Below are 25,767 nucleotides of genomic sequence, written 5' to 3' on the forward strand. Positions count from 1 at the left end.
TGATATACACCTGAAATTTATATAATGTAAACCAACGTTACCTCAATAAATAAAAAAAATGTAAAGACACAGATGGGTTAAAAGTAAAAGAATGAAAAAAGATATACTATGCAAACACTAATCATAAGAAAGCTAGAGTGCCTATATAAATATCAGGCAAAGTAGGGGCCGGCCTAGTGGCGTAGCGGTTAAGTGCGCGAGCTCTGCTGCAGTAGGCTGGGGTTTGGATCCCAGGCGCGCACCGACGCACCATTTGTCAAGCCATGCTGTGGCGGCATCCCAAATAAAGTGGAGGAAGATGAGTACGGATGTTAGCCTAGGGCCAGTCTTCCTCAGCAAAAAGAGGAGGATTGGTGACAAATGTTAGCTCAGGGCTAATCTTCCTCACCGAAAAAAAAAAAAAAGCAGGCAAAGTAGATTTCAGAACAAAGACATTTCATAATAACAGATGGGTTAATTCATCAAGAAGATATAATCTTAAATGTGTATACAACTAATAACAGAGCTTAAATTCCAGGAAGCAAAAATTGATAAGAGTTGAAAAAAGAAGGAAATCCACAATTATATTGCTCTCAGCACTCTTCTCTAATTTATAAGTAGACCAAAAAAATCAGTAAGAATATAGAAGACATGAACAACATAATCAGCCAACTTGACCTAAATACACTGAATAACAGAACAGTAGCCTATAAAGAATACACATTCCTTCCAAGAACTCAGAGCATTCACCAACAGATGATTCAATTTAAAAGAATTGGAATCATATAGAATATGTTCTCTAACCACACAAAATTAAATTAAAAACCAATATGAGAAAAATATCTGGGGAAAAAATTTAGTGTTTATTTAGAATGGTAAATAAATCTTGGGTCAGAGAAGAAATCACAAGAAATATTAGAAAAAAAGTAATATAATATCAAAATCTGTGTGATGCAGATAAAGCAGTGCTTGGAGGGAAATGTATAGCTTTCAGTGGTTGTCTTAGGGGGAAAAAAGGTCCAAAAGCAATTATCTAAGTTTCAACCTCAAGAAATTAGAAGAGCAAATTAAATCCAAAGGAAATAAAGATAAAAGCAGAAATCCACTAAGTAGAAAATGGAAAAACATTAGACAAAATCAACAAAACTGGTTTTTAAAGACAATAAAATTTATAAACCTCTATCTAGATTGATCAAAAAAGAGAAAAAACACAAATTATGAATATTAGAAATGAAGAGGACATGTCATTAGAGATCCAACAGACATTTTTTTAAAAAAGAGAATATTTTGAACATTACGCCAATAAATTCAAAAACTTGAATGAAATGGGATAAATTTCTTGAAAGATAATTACCAAAACTGACTCAAGAAGCACCAGAATATGTGAATAGTCCTATACTTATTAAAGAAACTAAATGTGCGGATGAAATCTTTTCCCAAAATAAATGCAAGGTCTAGATGGTTTCATTGGTTAATTCTATCAAAAACTTAAGGAAGAAGTAATAGTAACACTTCTCAACTCATTTTATAAGGCCAGCATTACCCTGAAATCAAAACCAAAGACATTACAAAAAATAAAACTAAAGACCAATATCCTTATTAGAAAAGATGCAAAAAAGTCTTAACAAAATTTAGCAAATCAAATACAGTAATATATAAAAAGGGTCCTACACCATGACCAAGTGGGTTTTATCACAGGTATGTAAGGTTGGGTCACCATCCGAAAACCAATTAATGTAATTCACCATATCAACAGGATATAGGAGAAAAACCACATGATCGTACCAATGGATGCAATAAAATTTAAAATACAAAATTCAACATCCCTTCATTATAAAAACTTTTAGCAACCTAGGAATAAGGAAACATCCTCAACCTGATAAACACCATATACAAAACACCTAGAGCAAATGTCATACTTAATGGTGAAAGAGTGAATGTTTCCCCCCAAGATTTGAACAAGGCAAGGATATCCATTCTTACCACTCCAACTCAACCTTGTACTACATATCCTAGCCACTGCAATATGGCAAGAAAATATATTGAAAGCCAAATACTGTAAAAGAATTAAAACAATGTTTACTAGACAACATAAACATACAACTGCATGTACTAAGAAAGTCCTACAAAATCTCCAGAAATATCAAGTAGAAATAAAAAGTGGTTCAGCAAGTTTGCAGGTTACATGGTCAATATACAAAAATGAACTCTGTTTCTATAATAACAACACGTAACTGGAAAAGGAAATTACAAGTGGAATCATACAATATTTGTCCTTTTTTGACTGGCTTATTTCTCTTAGCATCTCTTCAAGGTTCATCTAGGTTGCAGCATGTGTCAGAATTTCCTTCCTTTTTAAGGCTGAATATTCCACTGTATGTATATACCACAATTATTTATCTATTCATCTGTCGATGGACACTTAGGTTGTTTCTACCTTTTGGCTATTGTGAATAATGCTGCTATTAACACTGGTGTGCAAGTATCAGTTGCAGTCCCTGCTTACAATTCTTTTGGATATATATCTAGAAATGGAATTGCTGGATCATATGGTAATTCTCCTTTTAACCTTTTGAAGAACTGGGAACAAGTTTTTCAATTAAAAATATGAAAAGGAAGGGGCCGGCCCGGTGGCCCAAGTGGTTAAGCGCTCGTGCTCCACTGCGGCAGCCTGGGGTTCACTGGTTCGGATCCCGGGCGCGCACTGATGCACTGCTTGTCAAGCCATGCTGTGGCGGCGTCCCATATAAAGTAGAGGAAGATGGGCACGGATGTTAGATCAGGGCCAATCTTCCTCAGAAAAAAAAAAAAGAGAGAGGAGGATTGGCATCAGATGTTAGCTCAGGGGCTGATCTTCCTCACACACACAAAAAAATATGAAAAGGAAGAAACTCAGAATGAACCCTCTGGTGTTGAATGGGAATTGGATGTATTGGTATGAATACATAATTTCCAATGTATTGATAGAGAAAAATATAAGTATATATACCTCTGAGTGTGTATTTGTATATGTGTTTATGTATATATACATACATATATTGCCTAGCTCTGTCTACTGAAAGGGCCTGGAACAGCAACCCCAACAGCAATGAGCAAAGCTAACACCCAGAACTTGGCTTCTAAATATTATTTTCCACTAAAAAGAACCAGGGCTCCTTGGAAAAATGGCTGAATCTAAGATTGGGGCAGGGAAAAGACAAGATGAGCCTGGAACATCTTGTTGTGCCAGAAAGTAAGGAAGTGCTCCAAGAATGATGGATACATGTCAGAAAGACACAAGCAACTTAATCGAACTCCCACTTGAGCATCTAAACAAATCATATAATAATGGATTATCAACCACTGAATAAAATGGGAAATCATGAGTCCATAAAGACATAAATAAAATGAATAAGTTGAATGTTTGATGAGGACATGCTATTTATATAATTTCAGAGTTCCTCCCCACAAAGTCCTCTTTAATTATAAGAGAAAAAAATAACTTTACAGTGATGCCTAGCAGACATCACATTAATCAAGTTATCAAAGTAATCATCAGTAATGAGACAAAATGGAACTATTTGCCACTTCATAGGATGCAATAGGTAGAATGTAGCATTACTTCTATGACATTCCTGCAAAGATATATAACCTTAATCTAATTATGCTAAAACCCAAAACTGAGAGACATTCTAGAAAGGCTGTAATCCTATGAAGTGTCAAGGTCATGAAAGTCAAGGAAAGACTGAGGAACTGTTCCAGCCTGAAGAAGACAGCAAAATGACAACTAAATGCAATGCATGATTCTAAACCTCATCTATCTGCTACAAAAGCTTTATTGAGACAATTGGCAAAATTTGAACTGGGTCTGGGCATTAGATAATGTATCAATTTTAATTTTCTGATTTTTATGGTTATATAGAAGAATATCTTTGCTTACAGGAAAAAGACACTAAAGTATTCCAGGGTGATAGAGCATCAGGTCAACAACTTACTGTAAAATGGTTCAGGGAAAAAAAGATATATTTGTATTGTACTCTCAATTTTTGTATAATTTTATGACTATGTCAAAATCTTAAAAAGCTAAAATAAATAAATAAATCTATTGGCCAGACAACTGGTCAATTAACCAAGTAGTTTTCTAAGGTACAACTGGTCAATTAACAAAGTAGTTTTCTAAGGTAAAGTTATCTTTCCATACCCACTACCCATGAGAAAAGCTTATATATGGCAACTGTCGATTCTATCACTAAATATATACACACGTCAACTGGATTGCTATACATATTTCAGTAAGTATGTCTATATATCAAGAAAAATAACTGTTAACTCTTTCTGAGACACCACCAAGTTCACTCAACATGATAAAGGAGATTTGAAATTTTTAAGATTATCCTTTCTATTTCCACTATGGAGGTCACTATTATGTTTTCTAAAAGCTCTCAAAAAATCATAATTATTGGAGCTGAAGGAAACTCACTCAAGCAATTACTTATCCATTCTATTATCATGCCCTTAAGTAAATTTGCAAATAAAGCAAGAGATTCACACTATTCCTGCTAATTTCTGGCCTCACTTACCAAGATTAAAATAGCGTAGGACAAGGGTTGGTAAACTTTCTTTAAAGGGCCAGAAAATAAATACTTTAGGTTTTGTGAGCCATATGATATCTGTCACAACTACTGAACTCTACCATTGTAGCACAAAAGTAGCCACTGACAACATGTAAATGAATGAAAACTGTGTTCCCAAAAATTTATAAAAACAGGCAGTGGGCCACATTCAGCCCACAGATTGTAGTTTACCAACTCCTGGCATAGAAAAAAAGGTTAGATCAAAAAAGTATGCATCAAAATAGACCAATTAGGGCCAGCCCCGTGGCTTAGTGGTTAAGTGCGCGCGCTCCGCTGCTGGCGGCCCGGGTTCAGATCCCGGGCATGCACCGACACACCGCTTCTTCGGCTATGCTGAGGCCGCGTCCCACATACAGCAACTAGAAGGATGTGCAGCTATGACGTACAACTATCTACTGGGGCTTTGGGGGGAAAATAAAAAAATAAAAAAATAAAAAAAAATAGACCAATTAAGATTTGGATTTTTAAAAGCCTTTTCTACGACCATGATATACTACATGAAAAGTAAAAGCTATATACACTATAAGCCAAATTTTGTAATTAAAAAGTATACACATAACACATATTATATGTATATAACCAAAAAGGCTTCTTCCAAAAAGAATTCTTCCAATCTCTATATGTAAGCCCCTTTGCAAGATTACTTTGTAGCTCTTCTCACCAAGAGATGAACTCCACCCCCTGAATCTGGGTTTGGCCATGTGACTTGCTTTGGTGACTAGAACATTCACAAATGTGACACAGAGCTTCAAAGGTATTTGTACACTAGAGTTTGCTCTCTTGCTGCTCCTGGAACCCTAGGGCCACCATATACATAAGCCAGGATTAGCCTGCTACATGATGAGAGATACCCACTCCATGATTCCAGCCGACTACCAACCAACCCCCTGAAGCAGAGCCGCCTTGCTGACTTGCAGCTGACCATAGACGCAGGAGTGCCCAGCTGAGATCAGCAGAAGAAATGCCCAGCTGAGCCCAGCCTAAATTGCTGACCCCCGCCTAAATTGCTGACCCCCAGAATGGTAAGCTAATTAAGTGGTTGGTTTGTCACACAGCAATGAGTAACTAATTATGTGTGTGTGTATGTGTGTATGTGTAAGAACAGATAGCAAGCAAAATATCAGGGGTTGATACTGAGGGGATAGTTGAATTAAAGATTAATGTTAACAACTTAAGCATACATTTTGGTGATTTCCAAATTTTCAACAAAGAAACAAATAAAACTTTCATATTTAAAAAAAGTCAATGTCATTAAAAAGTATATAATACAATTCAACATCAAAAAAGCATTTTTCATTATTTCCACTAAATATGGAGAGTCTGAAAATATAGACATTCTTAACCTGATGCATTTAAATGAGCTGACAGATTTTAAATTCTATCAGAGTTTGGGGATAGTTACAGTTATACAGAAAACTAAGCAAATGACAAGACAAGACAAATATTAGCACTAGAAAAAATAAAACCTGGTTTGGGGAAAGAACTGTAATCATAGTATAACATTTGGCTCAGTTTTTAATGATATTTACATAATTACAATAATGTACACATGAACTATTGGGAGGCTTAAGAGGGAGAAGTAAGGAGAAAATTAGAAAGGACAGTAGGAAGAGAATAGAAGGTATCTAAAACTAATATTTCAAGAGAAAACCAGCATATGCATGTTATTTTTAAAAAAATAAATATCAGAATAAACAGGCAAAATGATAAAAAATTATTGACCTCAGACAGCGGAAATGGTGAAGAATAGAATTAGGACATGGGTCTACTGCTTTTTGTTTGAAGTAATGTTGAACTCTTTTGACTCTAACTATATACATATATACTTTGGAAAAATTATAAATTTAAAGAGAAAAAAAGTACGGGAACCAATCCAAGTATATATACCAATTTAGTATACGATAATAGCAAAAGTTTAAATCAGGAAAAATTATTCTTTCACTGACACTGAGACAACCAATCATCTATTTGGAAAAGCATACAATTAGAGCCTAGCCTCAAACATATATTAAAATAAGTCCTATGAATAAGAAGGTTAAATGTAAAACAAATGAAAAACTGTAACAGAACTATGAAAAATATTTGTTGTAAATTTATACAAAAAGATCCAGAAAGATTCTCATGAAAGCGTTCATCTTGTCTACTTCTGGGAGGTAGAAAGGGGGATGAGAGTAATATTTTAAGAGAATTTTAATTTTTACTCTGTACTGGTTTATACTGCTAAAGGTTTTGCAAACAATGAATATTACTCATAATTTTTTTTTTAAATTTGAGTTTAAAATTTCCTTTGACTCTTTAGTGGATAAAAATACATGAAATGTTTATGATAATTTAATCTTTCCCCAACTGCAGATTGTTTAAAAGAAGATATCTTGGGCCGGCCCCGTGGCTTAGCGGTTAAGTGCGCGCGCTCCCCTACTGGCTGCCCGGGTTCGGATCCCGGGCGTGCACCGACACACCGCTTCTCTGGCCATGCTGAGGCCGCGTCCCACATACAGCAGCTAGAAGGATGTGCAACTATGACATACAACTATCTACTGGGGCTTTGGGGGGAAAAAAATAAATAAATAAAATCTAAAAAAAAAAATTGCTTTAAAAAAATAAATAAATAAAATAAAATAAAAGAAGATATCTTAATGCCAGACATATTGAATAATAAACACTATCTTCTCTTGCACAGTAACTTTGTTTTTTCCTCACCAGCCAATAAGAAAAAAAAATTTTCCCAGCGATTCCTTTTCTCCAATTTACAATCCATGAATCTATATTCACTCAATTTTAGAACTAGGCTTACATCATGGTTCTACCATTTATCTGCAGTAAGACCATAGTCAAATAATCTAGAATCTTTGGGTTTCAATTTTCTTACCTGCAAAATGAGACTAATATCTGCTCTATTTTCTTCACAGTGCTGATATATGGATTAAATGTGAGAACATATATATTGCCTGGCACAAGTATTATTCCAAAAAGCTATCATCATATCACTATTATTAACTCTTTAAGAAATATAAGTTACGGTTTTTAAGTGTCTGGCATACAATAGGTTTCAAAAACTTCGCTGCCTTGAATAAATTATACTTCAACTAGCAGGTAATTTTATTTAACAACTTGTTCCTAGAGTAGCTATAGAAATCAAGTTGTTTCTAATCTTTTGTTTATCTTAGTACCAATTTACCTCTTGGTCCCTGAAATCACTGATCTTTATTTTTGTGTGTTAGTACATAAAAAACTACAACCAAAATGTACTGCAGAAAAATTAAAAAAGAAAACATTTTAAAACTTGCTTTAAATCTCCTATATTTAACAGTACCATCATACCTCCTTTAGTATATGGATCTGAGTAAAAGTTGTAAGCCACAAGAAATAGTGGTAAATCATGCACTTCCTTAACTTTGGCTATTTTTTCATTCATTTATTCAACAAATACTTGAGCACCTACTAGGTGCAGGTCTCGTGCCAGACGTTGGTTATAAAAAAGTGAATAGGAGAGATATCACACTTGTCCTTATAGATAGCCTGGCAAGGAGGCAAACGAAACAGTTAAACTTAAAAATACATATATAATTATAAACTTTGATAAGCATTGTAAAGAAAAGGACAGAGTGTTGAGAGAGAGACTAAAAGAGGAAGATTAATCTTAAATGAATTATCTATATGGTACTGCATATAATATGACCTATAATAGTATAAAAATGAACTATCTTTCATCCAAAGGTCATCTGGAAGAGTTTATTCAGAGGCAGAACAGTGAGGTGATTGAGAGGATCAATTCTGGAGCCAGACTGCCTAGGTTTTAAACCAACCTCTACTCATCAGCTTTGTGACACGAACAAGCTACTTAAATTCTCTGTTCCTCAATTTCCTCATCTGTCATTGGGGAAAATATTAATACCTTCCTCATAGGGTTATTATAAGGATTGAGTCAAATTTGTTTTATTTTGAAAATTGTCAAATCCACAGAAAAGTTAAAAGAGCTTGCAATAAACATTAACTCTCGTTGTCGTATTTACCAGGTGAATTAATATTTCTAGAGTGCTTAGCACAGTTTCTAGCACATAGAAAGCATCATATTACTATATAAGCAGTTATGTTAAATAAAAGTAAATTAAAACTATGAGAAAATGACTTGTAAAATACTTTTCAGAAAAAATTGGTCATTTTCTCCTGAGATCCTAGAGAACATCTTAAATATCGAAAGGAGGAAAGGAAGAAGGGGGAGAGAGGGACAGAGAAAAGGAGAGAGATACAGAGACAGACAGAAAAGAAAGAAAAGGCAAGGGTGTAAGAGGAAGAAAAAGGAGAAAAACAGCCCAAGGCTTTGCCCAACATCAAAACTTTATCAGAAGGTCAACAGCGCACTCTGCTGGACCCACATCTCTTCTACACACTAGGCAAAAGTAATGAATTAAAATAGTGCTACACTTTTATTCACAATAGCCAAGACTTGGAAGCAACCTAAGTGCCCATCAGGGGACGAATGGATAAAGAACATGTGGTATATACATACAATGAAATACTACTCAGCCATAAGAAACAATGAAATCCAACCATTTGTGACAACATGGATGGACATTGAGGGTATAATGCAAAGTGAAATAAGTCAGAGGGAGAAGGTCAAATACCGTATGATTTCCTTCATTAAGTAGTAGATAATAACAACAATAAACAAACATATAGGGACAGAGATTGGATTGGTGGTTACCAGAGGGGAAGGGGGGAGGGAGGAGGGTGAAAGGGATAATTCGGTACATGTGTGTGGTGATGTGTTGTAATTAGTATTTTGGTGGTGAACATGATGTAATCTATGCAGAAATAGAAGTATAATGATGTACACCTGAAATTTTTACAATGTTATAAACCAATGTTACTGCAATAAACAAAAAATTTTAAAAAAATAAAATAAAATAGTGCTACACTAGATCACAGAAGATAATTACTTTTATAAAGTATATAGACAATGTTAGCATTTATTTAATGAACAAATAAAAAGCAGGTATAAGCTTAAGAATGTGTCTGTGAAAATACCTCCCCCATTCTGAGGTTTTACTAAAAGAATGAAGGGAACATAAATAAATTCTAGAGACAACGATTATGAATAGTGGAACAAAGTAATATCAGAATGGTAACATTCTATTCTAAAAAACAATGTTCTTCTTAACTATATTTTGATCACATGGAAAACGATGCCTCACTAGATCTTCAACATATGAATTATTAGTATAAAAAGATGGATCTAAAATGTAAGGAAAGGGAAGAGGCAGTGGACACTGAAAGGTAATTCACATAAGAGAGGAGGTATTGACACTATTTTCTGACTTGAAGAGAGAGTGAGGAGACTGGATATGACAGGAAGGTAAAAAGACAATTGCTCAAGTCACAGGTTGGAAACTAAATTATTTTAATAAAAACTAAGAAAATTTGAAAGAAAAACCTAAAAAGTTTAATGTCAAATTTAGAGGAAAACAGAAATTATTAAACTAATTTATCATTTAACTTCTGGAGGAAGTTTATCAAAAAATAATACAATTGCAGGTTTTAAATGTATGAAGACTACAACATTTATATCTTTGTAGGGATAAGAGAACTAAACCACTAATTTATGAATCCAAATAACTGTTCTTCTAAAAAGTACATACTGTCCTCCCTAATATCATCTTTTTTTGTGTGTGTGTGTGAGAAAGATTAGCCCTGAGCTAACATCTGATGCCAACCCTCCTCTTCTTGCTTAGGAAGATTGGCCCTGGGCTAACATCCATGCCCATCTTCCTCTGTTTTATATGGGACGCCGCCACAGCATGGCTTGACAAGCGGTGCATCAGTGCGTGCCCAGGATCTGAACCTGTGAACCCCGGGCCGCCGAGGCAGAGCGCACGCACTTAACTGCTGGGCCACCAGGCTGGCCCCCCAATGTCATTTTATAAGAACCAAAATAGGAAAGGCATCCTTAGAATTTAGAGGTGTTAGAGCTAAATGGGATATAAGGTATATTAAATCTAGTCCCACCCTCTTTTTCCTCCCATTTGAAGAAACAGGTCCTAAAAAGAAATGCTGCTTATCTGAAGTCTCTCAATGTACCTTATTCAAGATCTTTAGATGATCTAGATTAAAATACGATATATAAAATCTGATGCATATGATCTGTCAACATAAGAAAAGTTCTAAAACATGGACTGCATTTTAAAAATTACTTTATTTAAATGTTTTGATGATAAACTAATTTCAGAAGCTGCTATACAATAAATATTAAATCTTATGAAACTACATATTTTTCTTCTACTTCTTTATGAAATCACCTATTCCAGAATATTCAGAAAACATTTTTGTGATTTATAATAAGCCACTCTGCAAAGATCGAGAACTGTTATACAATGGGGAAAGGACAGTCTCTTCAATAAATGGTAGGAAAACTGGACAGCCACATGCAAAAGAATGAAACTGGACCACTATCTTACACCACACACAAAAATTAACTCAAAATGGATTAAACTCTTGAACATAAGACCTGAAATCCTAAAACTCCTAGAAGAAAACACAGGTCTTGGGGATGATTTTTTGAATCTGACACCAAAAGGAAATGCAGCTAACACAAAAATAAACAAGTGAGACTACATCAAACTAAAAAGCTTTTGCACAGCAAAGGAAACCATCAACAAAATCAAAAGGCATCCTAATGAATGGGAGAAAATATGTGCAAATCATATATCTGATAAGAGGCTAATATCCAAAATATATCAAGAACTCATACAACTCAATAGCAAAAAAAAATCTAATTATAAATTGGGAAGATCTGAATAAACATTTTTCCAAAGAAGACATACAGATGGCCAACAGGTATATGAAAAGATGCTCAACATCATTAATCATCAGGGAAATGCAAATCAAAACCACAATGAGATATCACCTCACACCTGTTAGAATGGCTATTATCAAAAAGACAAGAAATAACAAGTATTGGCGAGGATGTGGAGAAAAGGGAACCCTTGTGCACTATTGATGGAAATATAAATTGGTACTGCCACTATGGAAAACAATATAGAGGTTCCTCAAAAAATTAAAAATAGAACTACCATATGATCCGACAATTCTACTTCTGGGTATTTATCCAAATAAAATGAAAACACTAACTCAAAAAGCTATATGCACCCCCATGTTCACTGCATTATTACAATGTAATTATTTACAATAGCCAAGATATAGAAACAAACTAAATGTCCACTGATGGATGAATGGATAAAGAAAACGTGGTGTATATATACATGTACAATGGAATATTGTGCAGCCATAAAAAAAGAATGAAATCCTGCCATTTATAACAATGTGGATGGACCTTGATAAGTTAGACAGAGAAAGACAAATATCATATGATCTCATTTATATGTGAAAACTAAAACAAAAAAAAACAAGCTCACAGATCCAGAGAACAGATTGGTGGTCGTGAGAGGCAGGGGGTGGGAGACAGCAGAAATGGGTGAACGGGATCAAAAGGTACAAATTTCCAGTTATAAAATAAGCAATGGGGATGTAATGTACAGCATGCTGACTATAGTTAATAATACTGTATTGCATATGCGAAAGCTGCTAAGAGAGTAAATCTTAAAAAATTCTCATCAGAAGAAAAAAAAATTTTGTAACTTAGCATGGTGACGGATGTTAACTAGACTTATTGTGGTGACGATTTCACAATATACACAAATATAGAATCATTATGTTGTACACCTGAAACTAATATAATGTTATATGTCAATTATACCTCAATTAAAAAGAAAAAAGAGAGAGAAATAAAAGAAAGAGAGAAAAAAAGAGAAATGTTATACCAGAAACCAAAGTAAGTTTCTTTTTTTTTTTTTTTGGTGAGGAAGATCAGCCCTGAGCTAACATCTGTTGCCAATCCTCCTCTTTTTGCTGAGGAAGATTGGCCCGGGGCTAACACCTGTGCCCATCTTCCTCTACTTTATACGGGATGCTGCCACAGCATGGCCCGATAAGCGGTGTGTCGGTCCACGCTGGGATCCAAACCTGCGAACCCCAGGCCACCAAATCGGAGAGCGTGAACTTAACCACTACGCCACTGGGCCGGCCCCCTAAAGTAAATTTCTAGTAGGAAAAAAATATGACTATAGTCAAAGACTCCTTTCTTTAAAATAAATTACCTCTACTTGTATCCCCATTATTCTTTCTTATATTATATCCATGGAAATGATTAGTCCTGGCTCTCCAAAAAACTAGATGTATTACTTAGTACTAAATATCCATGGATTTGCTAAAAATGCTACCATAGGCTTTTAAAATTCAGATGATAGCCAAAATACACAAAACCACAGGTTTTCTTAACAATTTACTAAAATTTACTAATAATTTACTAAAATACAAAAGGGAGAAATTCACATTAACTAAAACTTTACATTTGTACTGATTATGTTTCTATTGTAACTGCTTGTTCTATTTTTATTAAGAAGAAAAAAACAACATTGAAAATATAGATCATTTTACCTAAGTATTTGTGGGTGTTTTCCCTAACTATTCAGAAAGTACCTAAAATTACTTTATATATTCATGCTTTTCACTACAGACTACCAAAAAAAGAACAAATATTAGAGCTCAACCATATGGTCTTTCTGTCATTGCAAAAAAGTACTTTGGTGTCTGATAAGTTTATGCATATTTAATTAGTAAGGCATATATCATTTATGTCTTCTTACAAACAAAAGTTCTGTGTCACACTAGTGAAATGTTATCATTTGAGTTACTAGATTTTTTTTTTTCGTGAGGAAGATCAGCCCTGAGCTAACATCCATGCAGATCTTCCTCCACTTTATGTGGGATGCCACCACAGCATGGCCTGACAAGCGGTGCGTCGGTGCCGAGGATCTGAACCTGGGCCGCCAGCAGCGGAACGGGCGTGTGCGCATTTAACCGCTATGCCACGGGGCTGGCCCCTAAGTTACTAGATTTAATTGAGAGATTTAGCTTGTTCAATAAATCTTCAAACTTATGAGAAATTGTCAGAAACCCATACCTTTAACATTATGAGTAATAAATCACCCACTTATGAAAAAGTATTCCATTTTTAAAGCAACGTAATGCTACACCACCTAAAACCAAGGAATAAAACTCATCATTTCCAGTTTAAAAATAAAACTGATATAAAGATATGGATATATAGATATAGACAACAATTATATTTTACCAATGAGAAGACCATAATAAATGATCACCATAGTACATAACCAAAAAAAGAAATCAATCAAAGCACTTAGCTGAAGATTAAGGTACTCAGCCAGGAGCATGGAAGTTCTGCTTACGGTCAAGTGGTCTAGACTCTAAACAGGTTCAGCCATAAACATCTTTAAGAGATAGTAAAATAATTTGTTACTTAATTAAAAACCTAACTCCTCAAAATTAATAACATTAATCAATATTATATAATACCTTTTAGCAACATTTGAAGATAACTACATATATGTAATATTATTAATCAGTGTATCTTTTATCAGCAGCATGCAAACATGTAACTATTTGCTGCTGCTACTACTCCTACCTCTTACCACTTAATAAGCCCTAAGATATGTCAGACGTACTCTAAGCACTTTATAAGCATTAACTTGTTTAATCCTCATAACAGCCCTGTGAGATCGGTACTATTACTATCCCCATTTAACAAATGGGGAAATGAACAGCAATAGTTTAAAAACTTAATCAAGGTCACACAGGTAGTAAAGAGCCGAACTGTGATTAAAACCCAGGCAGTGTGATTTGAGTTCATTCTCCTAACCAATAAAAACAAAACAAAACAAAATCCACAAAAAAAGAAATCCACTTCTCTATCTTAACTATTATCAATCACAGCTTATTCTATACTTGATTCTTTACCCTTGAGCCTTCTACATAATATTTCTTTCCTTATCTTGGTGTTAGAATCCTGCTTAGATGGCTGCAGGATTTCTGAGAGGCTTTTTAGAAAGAATGTATAATAAAGTGATTACGGCATTTGCCAGAGCATCAGAATGCTTAGGTAGGATTTAGCTCCACTATTTGCCAGCTTTGCGACCTTAGGCAAATTACTTACTTCTCAGTTTCTTTACCTGTAAAATGGGAATAACAACAGTACCAGACTCACAGTCATTCTAAGAATTAAGCAAGATTCTACCAACAAATATTTATTGGGCAAATAATACACATCATATGCTATTCTAGGTACCAGAGATACACAGGAAAAACACTGAGATTTGGGGCCGGCCTGGTAGCAGAGTGGTTAAGTTCGTGCACTCCGATTCGGTGGCCCAGGGTTCACAGGTTCAGATCCCCGGCACGGACCTACGCGCTGCTCATCAAGCCATGCTGTGGTGGCATCCCATATAAAGTAGAGCAAGATGGGCATGGATGTTAGCCCAGGGCCAATCTTCCTCAGCGAAAAAGAGGAGGACTGGCGATGGATGTTAGCTCAGAGCTAATCTTCCTCAAAAAAAAAAAAAAAAAGATTGACATTAATTTCTAATAGGGCAGATAGATAATAAACAAGTAGACAAATTCAAACAGTAAGGGCTATGAAGAAAATAAGGTATGTGAAAGAAAATGAATGAGAAAACACTGGCAGAGGCAAACATATAGCATATATTATTATTGACAATTTAATATTAAAAGCTCCTGAGATGACTTCTCCAACTACAAGGCTTCTGTGAAAATAACCACAATTTTTTTTCCCCACTTGTATTTTCAAGAATTTAAAGGAAGGCTCTTTGAGGGCAGGGATTACGGCATTCATTCACTCAGTCTGCAACTAAGTTTCTAGCACTAGGTTAGGTACTTGGAATATAAAGATGAATAAAACCGTCACAGCCTTCAAGGAGGTCTCAGTCTGCTAGAGAACCTAGTGTTGTCCTTAATAAAACTTAGAGCCTTGTGGAGAAGATAAGAAGAGTAAGATAAGGTTAAAAACTGAGCAGTACAAGGAAATTCCAGATGGGAATCTAATTCAAAATTGAGGATGCCAAGGAAGGCTTCCTGAAGGATTAGCAGAAGTTGGTCAAAAGAGCGAGGAGGAAGAGAAAGGGCAAAAAGAATGCAAAAAGCTTCTAAAGGTCTAAAGACTGTACAGGTAAACAGGAGCTTTATAAGCCATCTAAAACTTTTGGAATTTGTCCCGAGTCAGTGAGTTTTTTCACCCCCAACCTGAAAAGCTAAAAATACAGACAGTATGTATAAAACAATAGTTTTTAAGATACAGGACATCAGGTAAGGAAGAATGATTCCTGAGAGAGAAGAAACAAATAAGATATGCCCTATGATTGCCTCAGCTTATTGTCTTGAGAGAGTTTCCACGCTGTGGCACGGGGAGGGGAAACCCATATAGCCAAGCAAACCTGAGGTGAAGAGACACTGCTGCGAGTCCAGGAAGTCCAAGAAGACTAAAGTTCACAGGGAAGAATACCAGAGTGGAGAGAGCTGCACAAAGAACGAACTCCAGAGATCTGCAAATGGACCTCTCAAGTATCTAGTAGAGTACTGATCAGCACACAGCAGTGAGGAAACGATCCAAGATAGTAGAAAGAACCACCTGAAATGATGAGGCACTCTCATGGGGCATGGAATAGTGCCCACCAGCCAGGATGGAAAACCTCACAATTAATGGAGCATTAGATAGAGGACTCAGAAGGAGCTAGACTCTATTGAGGTAGCCCAAAACTACACTCTGCTCAGGTCCCACCTAACAAATCCTAAAAGCAAAACCCAAAAGGATCAAGCTGATTCCAAGTAACTTAACTGCATCCCAGAACAAAACTCAAGAGTATTTATAGAAATATAACAACATCCAGCACCCAACAAGGTAAAATTCACAATATCTGGAATTCAATAAAAAACTACCAGGCATGATTCTATTTACATAAAACTATGGAAATGAAAATTAATCTATAGTTACTGAAAAAGAAAATCTGTGGTTGCCTGGGGATAGGAGGATGAGGCAGAAAAAGGTCCATTGGTCTATCTTGCACTTAGGATGGATCTTTTTTCCAGGCATCATTTTGTAATATCATGCACAAGTCATTGAGAAAATGTTGGGTTCACTGATTTTACAGACCTTACAAATGTTAATACAGTTCATTATACAATACCAAAAAGTCATTCTATAGTATCACCACCAACATCATCAGAAAAGTCTATAAGTATCAGAAAACTGCCAAGCTCACAATGGTATATACAGTTTTTCAAAATTCTGATTTTCACTTGAAACCTCAAATTTTATCAGGCTCCCTTTGTTTATTTTCAAGAATTACTATAGTTAGTCTATCAGTCATTCTTTCAAGTAAAAATTATGTTCCGTGAAAACAAGTGGCTAGTACAGCTCACAATCCAAACTGTCCTACAAGTGCTTTTCCTCAAGACAGCCATCCTGCTCCTGTAGGCAAACGTGTTTTATGAGTACTACTCATTTCTTCACACAGGTGAAACATCTCAAGGGCTGAGATTTAATAAAATTCGCAATTTTTACTACTTCATCAAGGACATTCTTAAGTGAAACTGGCTTTTTTAAACTGTGCATTAATGATGGTGAAGAAAATTACTATTAATACAGTATATTAATATTAATACACTATTTTGATTGTGCTAAGGCACCAACAGTTTCACCCATCATTGCTTTTGCACCATCAGTGCAAATGTCAAGACAGTAAAAAAAGGGCAAATAACATCTTAATATTACTATAAAAATACTTTTGACTTCACAGACCACCTGAAAAAAATGTCAGGAATCTCCAGAGCTCCCTAGACTACTCCTTGAGAACTGCTGCCCTAAGGACACTGAAAGAACTTTAAGGAAGTGGAGTTCACAAACAGAATGTAGAAGAGAAAAAGACTTTCAGATCTCTTTCTAGTCCAATTCTCTCATTTTATAAAAGAGCAAACTGGGTCACAACAAGGATAGGGTTTACTATCTCACACATTAGCAGCAGAGATGTGACAGCACGTAGCACTTCTGAGTTGTCTTCTACTGTTCTTTACATTATACTATTTTTTCTCTTTTTCCAAAAATGGATTTATCAAATTCCACATTTTTCTTCTTTAAACTGAACAATGGCATAAATACATACATTCTGTGGAGAAAAGGAGTTTATCTTTCCTAACGGAGAGTTGAGTTCTATGGTCTTTCCTGCAGCAACTTTTGTATCCAAATGGTGTACCTCCTTTTCAAAACAATGACGTTTTCTAATCTATAAACACAGAATCAAAATGAAGTTTAATGTAAACTAAAAGTTTGAACAGGCTAATTGTTCTCAAAGGTCAAAATAGCTATAATGCGTGTTTTCAGCATAGGAAAAAAAAGATGACTATTTCTAACTAGCAATAATCCAATAATTTTTTAAAACAGAGACCTTATTACAAGACTTAAATATAGTAATACCTCTTGAATCCTAACCAAAACAGCTTTAATTAGTGATATGTCAAAACTATTGTATTGTAAAATGATCTTCCCATAAAACAGTCCCACCATATGGATACCAAGTATAGTATTAAAGCAAAATCCAATTACATATCTAATTGGAAAATTAAAGTAAATAAAAATGGAAACTTCATTCTAAATTGAAAAAAAAGAATAAAAATTTTAAATGTAAATATTCATAATTTCCTACATGATAGAATATTACTTACCAGATATTTGCTAATCCAAATTGTATTTGACTAAATATCTTTTATAAATACCACTAAGTTTTCTTTCCAAACTATCTATGCTTTTTTCTACTTGCCAAAAATCTACTCACTTACATTATAAAGGGAGGGGGAGCATTTCTACTGATAATCCCATTCCTACCAAAAAAGAAATGAGAGCCAATGAAGTCAGGGAATAAATGTTATATGTTGAGCCCTACCTCACAACATCCAACTCTATGTACACATTTTGGCGGAAAAAAAGTCTCTATAGATTCACACTTCATTTGTAATTGGTGCTTTTCCAAAAATAAACTAGTTCATTCTATTTCTAAAAGCAAGGTTTAGGGCCAGCCCCGTGGCTTAGCAGTTAAGTGCACGCGCTCCACTACTGGCGGCCCGGGTTTGGATCCCGGGCGCGCACCGACGCACCGCTTCTCCACCCATGCTGAGGCCCCGGCCCACATACAGCAACTAGAAGGATGTGCAACTATGACATACAACTATCTACTGGGGCTTTGGGGAAAAAAAGGAGGAGGGCTGGCAATAGATGTTAGCTCAGAGCTCGTCTTCCTCAGCAAAAAGAGGAGGATTAGCATGGATGTTAGCTCAGGGCTGATCTTCCTCACAAAAAAATAAATAAATAAAGCAAGGTTTAATTATGGAAATTAATAAAGATTGTAAGTGGAATAGGTAAACTACATAAGGATGCAAACACTTTTTGAGAATATTCAATTAAAAATATATAATCATCTGCAAATGACATGCTAATTAATCATCTTTTTTGTTTGTAACTAAGCCTATTAAAGTCCCAGCCTCTCTACCTTACTGCCGTGAACTCTATGAGAAAACACTGTATTCATCTATGAAAAGTACATGTCATTTAAAATATCTAGTAATTCAGGTTTTCCAACAATTTTTAGAAATAAACATATTTTATCATGTACTAATATTAAAAACTTCATAACTAAGAGTAAACCTTGTCATTATACTAAAATTATCAATACCAATAATATCCATGACATAAATACTCATATCGAAGGTATTTTGGCCAAAAGAAAATGCCATTATTAGATAAAAACAACAGAAGAGTTAAAAGTACAAAGTAGCTATATTACCAAAATCTGCCGTAAGTAAATATTTCACTGTCCAATTCCTCTTATATAAGAAAGCACCATGCAGTTTCACTTTAATGATAGGTTATTGTGACTAACCTACTATCTACAAACTCCTTTGTAATGAATAACTATACAAAACAAAATTACAATAATTTACCATTTAATTTACGTCCGTGACAAGACCCAACTAATCTCTACAAGTGCACGGAAAATTTGATTGATAACTGACTATCTTGTTCAGCTGTAACTAAGGGGATTATTTCACTGCCAATAAACTCTGTTTACCTGCTGTGTAGTTTCTAAGGGTCGAATTCTTTTCTTCTCTACTTGAAAATCGTCATTTTCATCTACGAATATGGATGCCTGTTTCTTGGCAGATAGCTTTGCAGCCAGCGTAGTTTTTTCAGGAGAGTCTTATATAAGAAGTCAAAAAATTAGCACAAATAACTTACACTTAGGCAATTTTTCTAGAAAAAAATTGGAATCAAGATGCAAGACATATCTAAAAATTTCATAACATACTTTAAAACATGAAATGCTAAACATATTTAAAAGCACTTTATCACTCAGTTTACTTTAACAAAGATGTAGCAAACATTTTGAGAAATATGCTTTCAACAGGAAAGTCCAATTTTAGGTTTATGCTTTTGTAGACCACTCCCAGTAACATGGTTTAAAAAAAAAAACTGTAAAATTCTCTCAAGAAAACGTGTTTCATTTCTATAAAAATCTGTCTTTGCAGTGTCTCAATGTTCCTTTCCTACTAAGCTTCTCAAGGTTCTTTAGGCTTAAAAACACAGTAGAATCAAGATCCTATAATCTGCCTTTTAATCCCACAATCCTGAAAGCTCAATCTCAAGGTCATTAATGACCTCTTAATCAGCAAATAACATTATCCCCATTTTATAAACGTGAACGCTAGGTTTTAAAGAAGGCAAGTTCATGCCCAATAACATATAGCTAACAAGAGGCAGAGCCTGGATATGACTGACTCCTGCTGCCTGACTCTAAAATCCATAAGCATAACCTCTAGGCATACAGCCAAACATAACGATCTGTCTTTTTGAAACATAACAAACGCATTTCCTTTTTCCTTAATGTCTGTAACACCGTTCTTAACTATTCTTATACATTGGTTTCTCTCTTTCTGTAAGTTAGAATGTTCTTAAAAGTAGCTTCCTTCCTCTCTGCTCTTAGAGAAGAGCATTCTCTCCACTCCCAGGGCTTGAATTCATTTAATGAGCATTTATTTTATTGAGTCCATACAATTCCAGACACCATGGAAAAAAACATGAAAAATAAAAACAGTCCCTGGCCTTAAAGGATTTATAGACTATTAGGGGAGAAAGCCCTATAGGCAGGTCCAATACTATTTTCAAAAAACAAGTTTGAGTCTGCACAAACACAGAAGTGAATCTATGCCACACCACACCGGTTTTCAAGCTTTTTCTGAGGAGGACTATATTTTTTAAAGAAATATTGTTTAAAATTTCCAAAATAGGATGAAAGACCTACAACTTCCCTGATCCACTGTCCCCTTCCCCCTACAAGCCATGTTTCTTCCTAAGACTCATAAGAGCATCGCTTGAAAACCACTATATTCTAAAATCTTAATAGTTCTGCCTTTCATACTTAGGTCTTTGATCTACCTGGAATGGATTTTTGTGTATGGAGTAAAGTAGGGCTTCAGTTTCAATTTTTTCCATATGGATATCCAATAGTCCCAGCACCACTTATAGAAAAGTCTCTGCTTTGCCCTCTGCTCTGTAGGAAACTTCTATTAAAAAAAAAAAATCAAGTTTCTGGATACATGTGGAACTGAATTTAGGTTCCCTATTGGTTTCCACTGGTCTACCACTGTGCTAATACCAAACTGCTTTAATCACCATAGCTTTATATATAATAAATCAGGATATCTCATAGCTCAAGTCTTCTCACCTTGACCTGCTTCTTAAAAAGTGTCTTGGCTATCCTTAGTCCTTTGCATTTACATAAGTATTTTAGAACAGACATGCAATTTTGAGCTCTGCAACTTTGTATGGGCCCATTAAAGGCAGGGAGGGTCTACCAAAAACAATAAGTTAGTTTTAGAAAAACTGAACTGCTATGTGCCAAATAAGATTGACCCCAATTTATTAAAAAAAAAAATTATATTATCTGCATATACAAAAAGGCTTATCTTCCTGTTCTTTAGAGCAGGGGAGTTTGCAGGAAGCTTATTGAAGGAGTTAAGTCTTTAAAATACAAAGTTATAAAGAAAAAAGATATATCCAGAATACATTTTTAAAAAAAGCCTCCTAGGAACCAGTAAAAAAACAACCCAGCAGAAAAATGGGCAAACAACTTGAATCGGCAATTCACTAAAGGGGATATTCAAATGACCAATATACATATAAAAAGATGCTCAACCTCATTAGCTACCAGAAAAATACCAATTAAAACTCACCAGAACAGGGGTAAGCCTGGTGGTGTAGTGGTTAAGTTTGCTTGCTCTGCTTTGGCAGCCAGGGATTCATAGGTTTGAATCCCAGGCGTGGACAGATGCACTGCTCATCAAGCCATGCTGTGGTGGTGTCCCACATATAAAATGGAGGAACACGGGCACACATGTTAGCTTAGAGCCAATCTTCCTCACCAAAAAAAAAAAAAAGTGAAGATTGTCAGATTGAATAAAAAAGGACCTAACTTATTCAAAAAAAAAAAAAAAAACTCACGAGACCACCACACATGCACCAGAATGGCTAAAATTTTAAAAGACTGGAAATATCAACTGCTAACAAGAATGCTGAACAATGTAACTTCCACATACTATTGGATGTAGGGCAAGGGGCTACATAAACTGGTTCAACCACTTTGGAAAATGTTGGCAGTCTCTACTATAGCTGAACATATGCATAGACTATGACCAGCAATTCCATTCCTAGGTGTATATGTAATAGAGAATACTTATATATTTGCACCAGAATGAACAAGAATGTTCATAATAGCATTAAAAACCTAAGGTAGAAACCACCCAAATGTCTAATTAGGTAGAATGGACTAACAAATTGTGATATATTCACAGAAGGAAATAACATACAGCAACAAGAACTACTACTACATGCAACAACATGAATGAATCTCAGAAATACAACATTAAGCAAAAGTAGACAGACAGAAGAGTACAGATGTAATTTCATTTCCTCACAGGCAAAATTCATCAGTGGTGACAGAGGGGAGGAAAGCAATTACCTATGGAGAGAAAGGATAGTGACTGCAAAAGAATATGAGAAGGGCCTCTGGGGTGTTGGTAATGTCCTATTTTTTATCCAGGTGGTAGTTACACGAGTGTGTTTACTTTGTGAAAATTCATCAAGCTATATACTTAGGATTTGTGCACTTTTCTGTACTTAGGCTATATCTTATTAAAGAATTTACTTAAAAATATAAAGAGAATATCAGAATACAACCCTGATTTACCCCATCTGATCCTTCAAGAGACTATTCTAATAGTCTAACTCACAATAATGTTAAAATGCAAGTTGTGTATATAATAATAAACAACCGATTTTTTACAAAGGCACAAAGGCAATGCAGTGGATAAAAGATAGCCTTTTCAATAAACGGTGCTGAACAATGAGATATCCATATGCAAAATCAATGAACTTGGATCCATATCTCATACCACATACAAAAATTAACTCAAAATGGATCTTAAACCTAAAAGTAAAATCTAACACTGTATTTGATTAAAAAAAAACTTGTACTCAAAATATATAAAGAACTCTCAAAACTTAACAATAAGAAAAGAAACAAAAACAGGCAAAAGATTTGAATAGACATTTCATCAGAGAAGACATATAGATGGCTAATAAACACATGAAAAGATGCTCAACATCATAAGTCATTAGGGAAATGCAAATTAAAACCACAATGAGATACCACTACACACCTATGAGAATGGCTAAAAAGACTGACCATACCAAGTGTTGCCAAAGATGTAGAGTAACGGGAACTCTCAGACACCATCGGTGGGAATGTAAAATGGTATAACCACTTTGGGAAACAGTTTGGAAGTTTCTTAAAAAGCTAAACATAAGTGATCCCATCGTTCCACTCTTAGGTATTTACCCAGAAAAATGAAAGCATATGTCCATAACAAAGACTTATACACAATGTTCATAGCAGCTTTATTTGTAATAGCCCCAAACTAGAAACAACTCAAATATACATCAACAGGTAACTGGATAAAGCTGTAGTATATCCATACAATACAATATTACTCAGCAATACAAAGGAACAAACTGTTGATACATGCAACAACATAGATGAATTTCAAAAGAATTACGTTAAGTGAAAGAAGCTAGACATAATAAGTGTACAAATTGTATGATTCTATTTACATAAACTCTAGAAAATGCAAACTAATCTATAGTGATAGAAAGCAAATTAGTGATTGGGGACAGTGAGTCATGGAGGGGTAGGGAGGAGGAATAACAAAGGGGCATGAGAAAACTTTGGAAGGTGATGGATATGTTCACTATCTGACGCAAGTTTCATGGAGGTATACTTATGTCAAAACTTATCAAAGTGTACCATTTAAATAAATAGTTTATATCAAGTATATTTAAATAAAGCTGTTTTTAAAAAAATACAGGTTATTATAAACCAGAGTTCTTATATTTAGCTCAAAATCAATTCCATTCATTCATACAACAAATATTTATCTAGCACCTACTATATGCCAAGCATTCTGCTAGGTTCTAGGGATACAATGGTAAGCAAACTGACACAGTCCCTGACCTCACAGAGTATATAGTCTGCTAGGGGAAACAAGAGATTAATAAAAGATGCACACAGACAAACAATACAAACTGTGACAGGAGATACACAGTGAGATGACAGAATATAATAGGGAAACCAAATCTGATCTAACAGAAAGGTCATGATGGCTTCTTCAAGGAAGTGACATTTAAGCTGAGACCTAATAGAAGAGCAGAGTAACAAGTTGAAGATGTAACATTCCTCAGAAGAGACACTGACACAAGCAAAGGCTCTGAGGCAGGAGAAAGCATGACCCTTTGAAGGAATGCAAAGAAAGCCAAAAGGGCTAATAGTCAACAAGGGTGTAGGCAACACTACTGGTCACCCCTCCAGTATCTATTCCACCTCCTCTTCCTCACTCCTAACAGATTCACACTTTAGTTCAAGCAGCCACCCTCCTCCACACGCAGTCATGTGCCTTAGAGGAAGATGACTCCATCCTTGATTTTAAGTGGATACTGTTCAGACCTAAGTCAGTCATGGCAACCTCTTTTCTCCCTGCCAAGTTATTAGTTAAGGAATGGCATGAGTGAAAGCAGGAAAAGAAGTTATTGCATGCTCTAAACAAGAGATGGCAGTTTGGACCAGGGAGGTATCAATGGGGAAATAGAGATTTGCATGGAGAAATGAGGTAGAGCAAAGTGTACAGGATGTCTCCTAGGTTTCTGGTATAGGCAAATAACAATCAGTCCTTTCCATATAGTCAAAGCTGAAGAAATATTTTTTAAAAATTAATAATCTTATGTTATTCTTGATATATTTCTCTTAAATAAATCTAATAAGAACTATTTAAGGATCATACTTAAAATATACCTGACCCTCATGTAGGATACTGGCTTCAGAAGTTCATGCAAATTTATCAACAAAGAATGAGGCTAATTAGATTTTGTCTTGCAATATAAATCAATGTTTTATAAAATTCTAACCTATAATTAACAATACTGCTTCCAAATAACATCAGTTTCTGAATATCATTTATTTTGCCTCGCCTTCTTCAAAAAATGATTTAAGCTAAAAAAATGTCTAAATAAATTAAAAGTCAAGCCAAGAATAAAATAGTCCAAGGATATCTGGACTATAATAAGTAAGCAATAATTAAGGCTGCTATTACAGACACCAACAAACCTAGGCAAAAATATAAACTACCTTGACAAGTTAATGAAGTGCCATTTCTTTTAGAAGGTGGTGTACTTGGACTGTTGAAATGATGTGAAGTCACTTGGTTCACGTCATTGTTTATAAGATTCTCTGAATGGCATGTACAACAACATGACAATGGTACTTCAGCTTTTTTACTTAAGCTTTCATCCACTGGCTTCCCTAAAAATAAAAGAACTTATTTAGAATATTTATAATTAAAAAAATATTAATCTTCCTCTACAGCTAGAGTGAGCAACCACCCCAATTTTCCCAGGATTGGGACGTTTCCCAGGATGTGAGATTTTCAGTGCTAAAACCACGAAAGTACTTGGCAAATGTGGACACGCTGGTCACCCTATCTGCAGCAACAAATTAGTACAAGAGAGAAACACGCCAGAAACATTTACAGAGAAGTTATCATCAATTTACATAACTTACAAAAATATGATAGTCAAAGATTAATAATGTAA

The 25,767-nt window shown here is 35.0% G+C and overlaps 1 protein-coding gene across 1 annotated transcript in view; it reads right to left on the reverse strand.

Moving 5' to 3' along the window:
* BRIP1 (BRCA1 interacting DNA helicase 1) overlaps positions 1–25,767 on the reverse strand; it is a 174,384-nt gene that overhangs the window by 142,976 nt on the left and 5,641 nt on the right. The window contains 3 exon segments of the mRNA XM_004434896.3: positions 17,681–17,800; positions 19,640–19,767; positions 25,304–25,477. Of these exon segments, the coding sequence (XP_004434953.1) occupies positions 17,681–17,800; positions 19,640–19,767; positions 25,304–25,477 (422 nt within the window).

Source organism: Ceratotherium simum, chromosome 16 (assembly GCF_057802395.1).
Source record: "Ceratotherium simum simum isolate JZ-2026a chromosome 16, ASM5780239v1, whole genome shotgun sequence".
Lineage (NCBI taxonomy): Eukaryota > Metazoa > Chordata > Mammalia > Perissodactyla > Rhinocerotidae > Ceratotherium > Ceratotherium simum.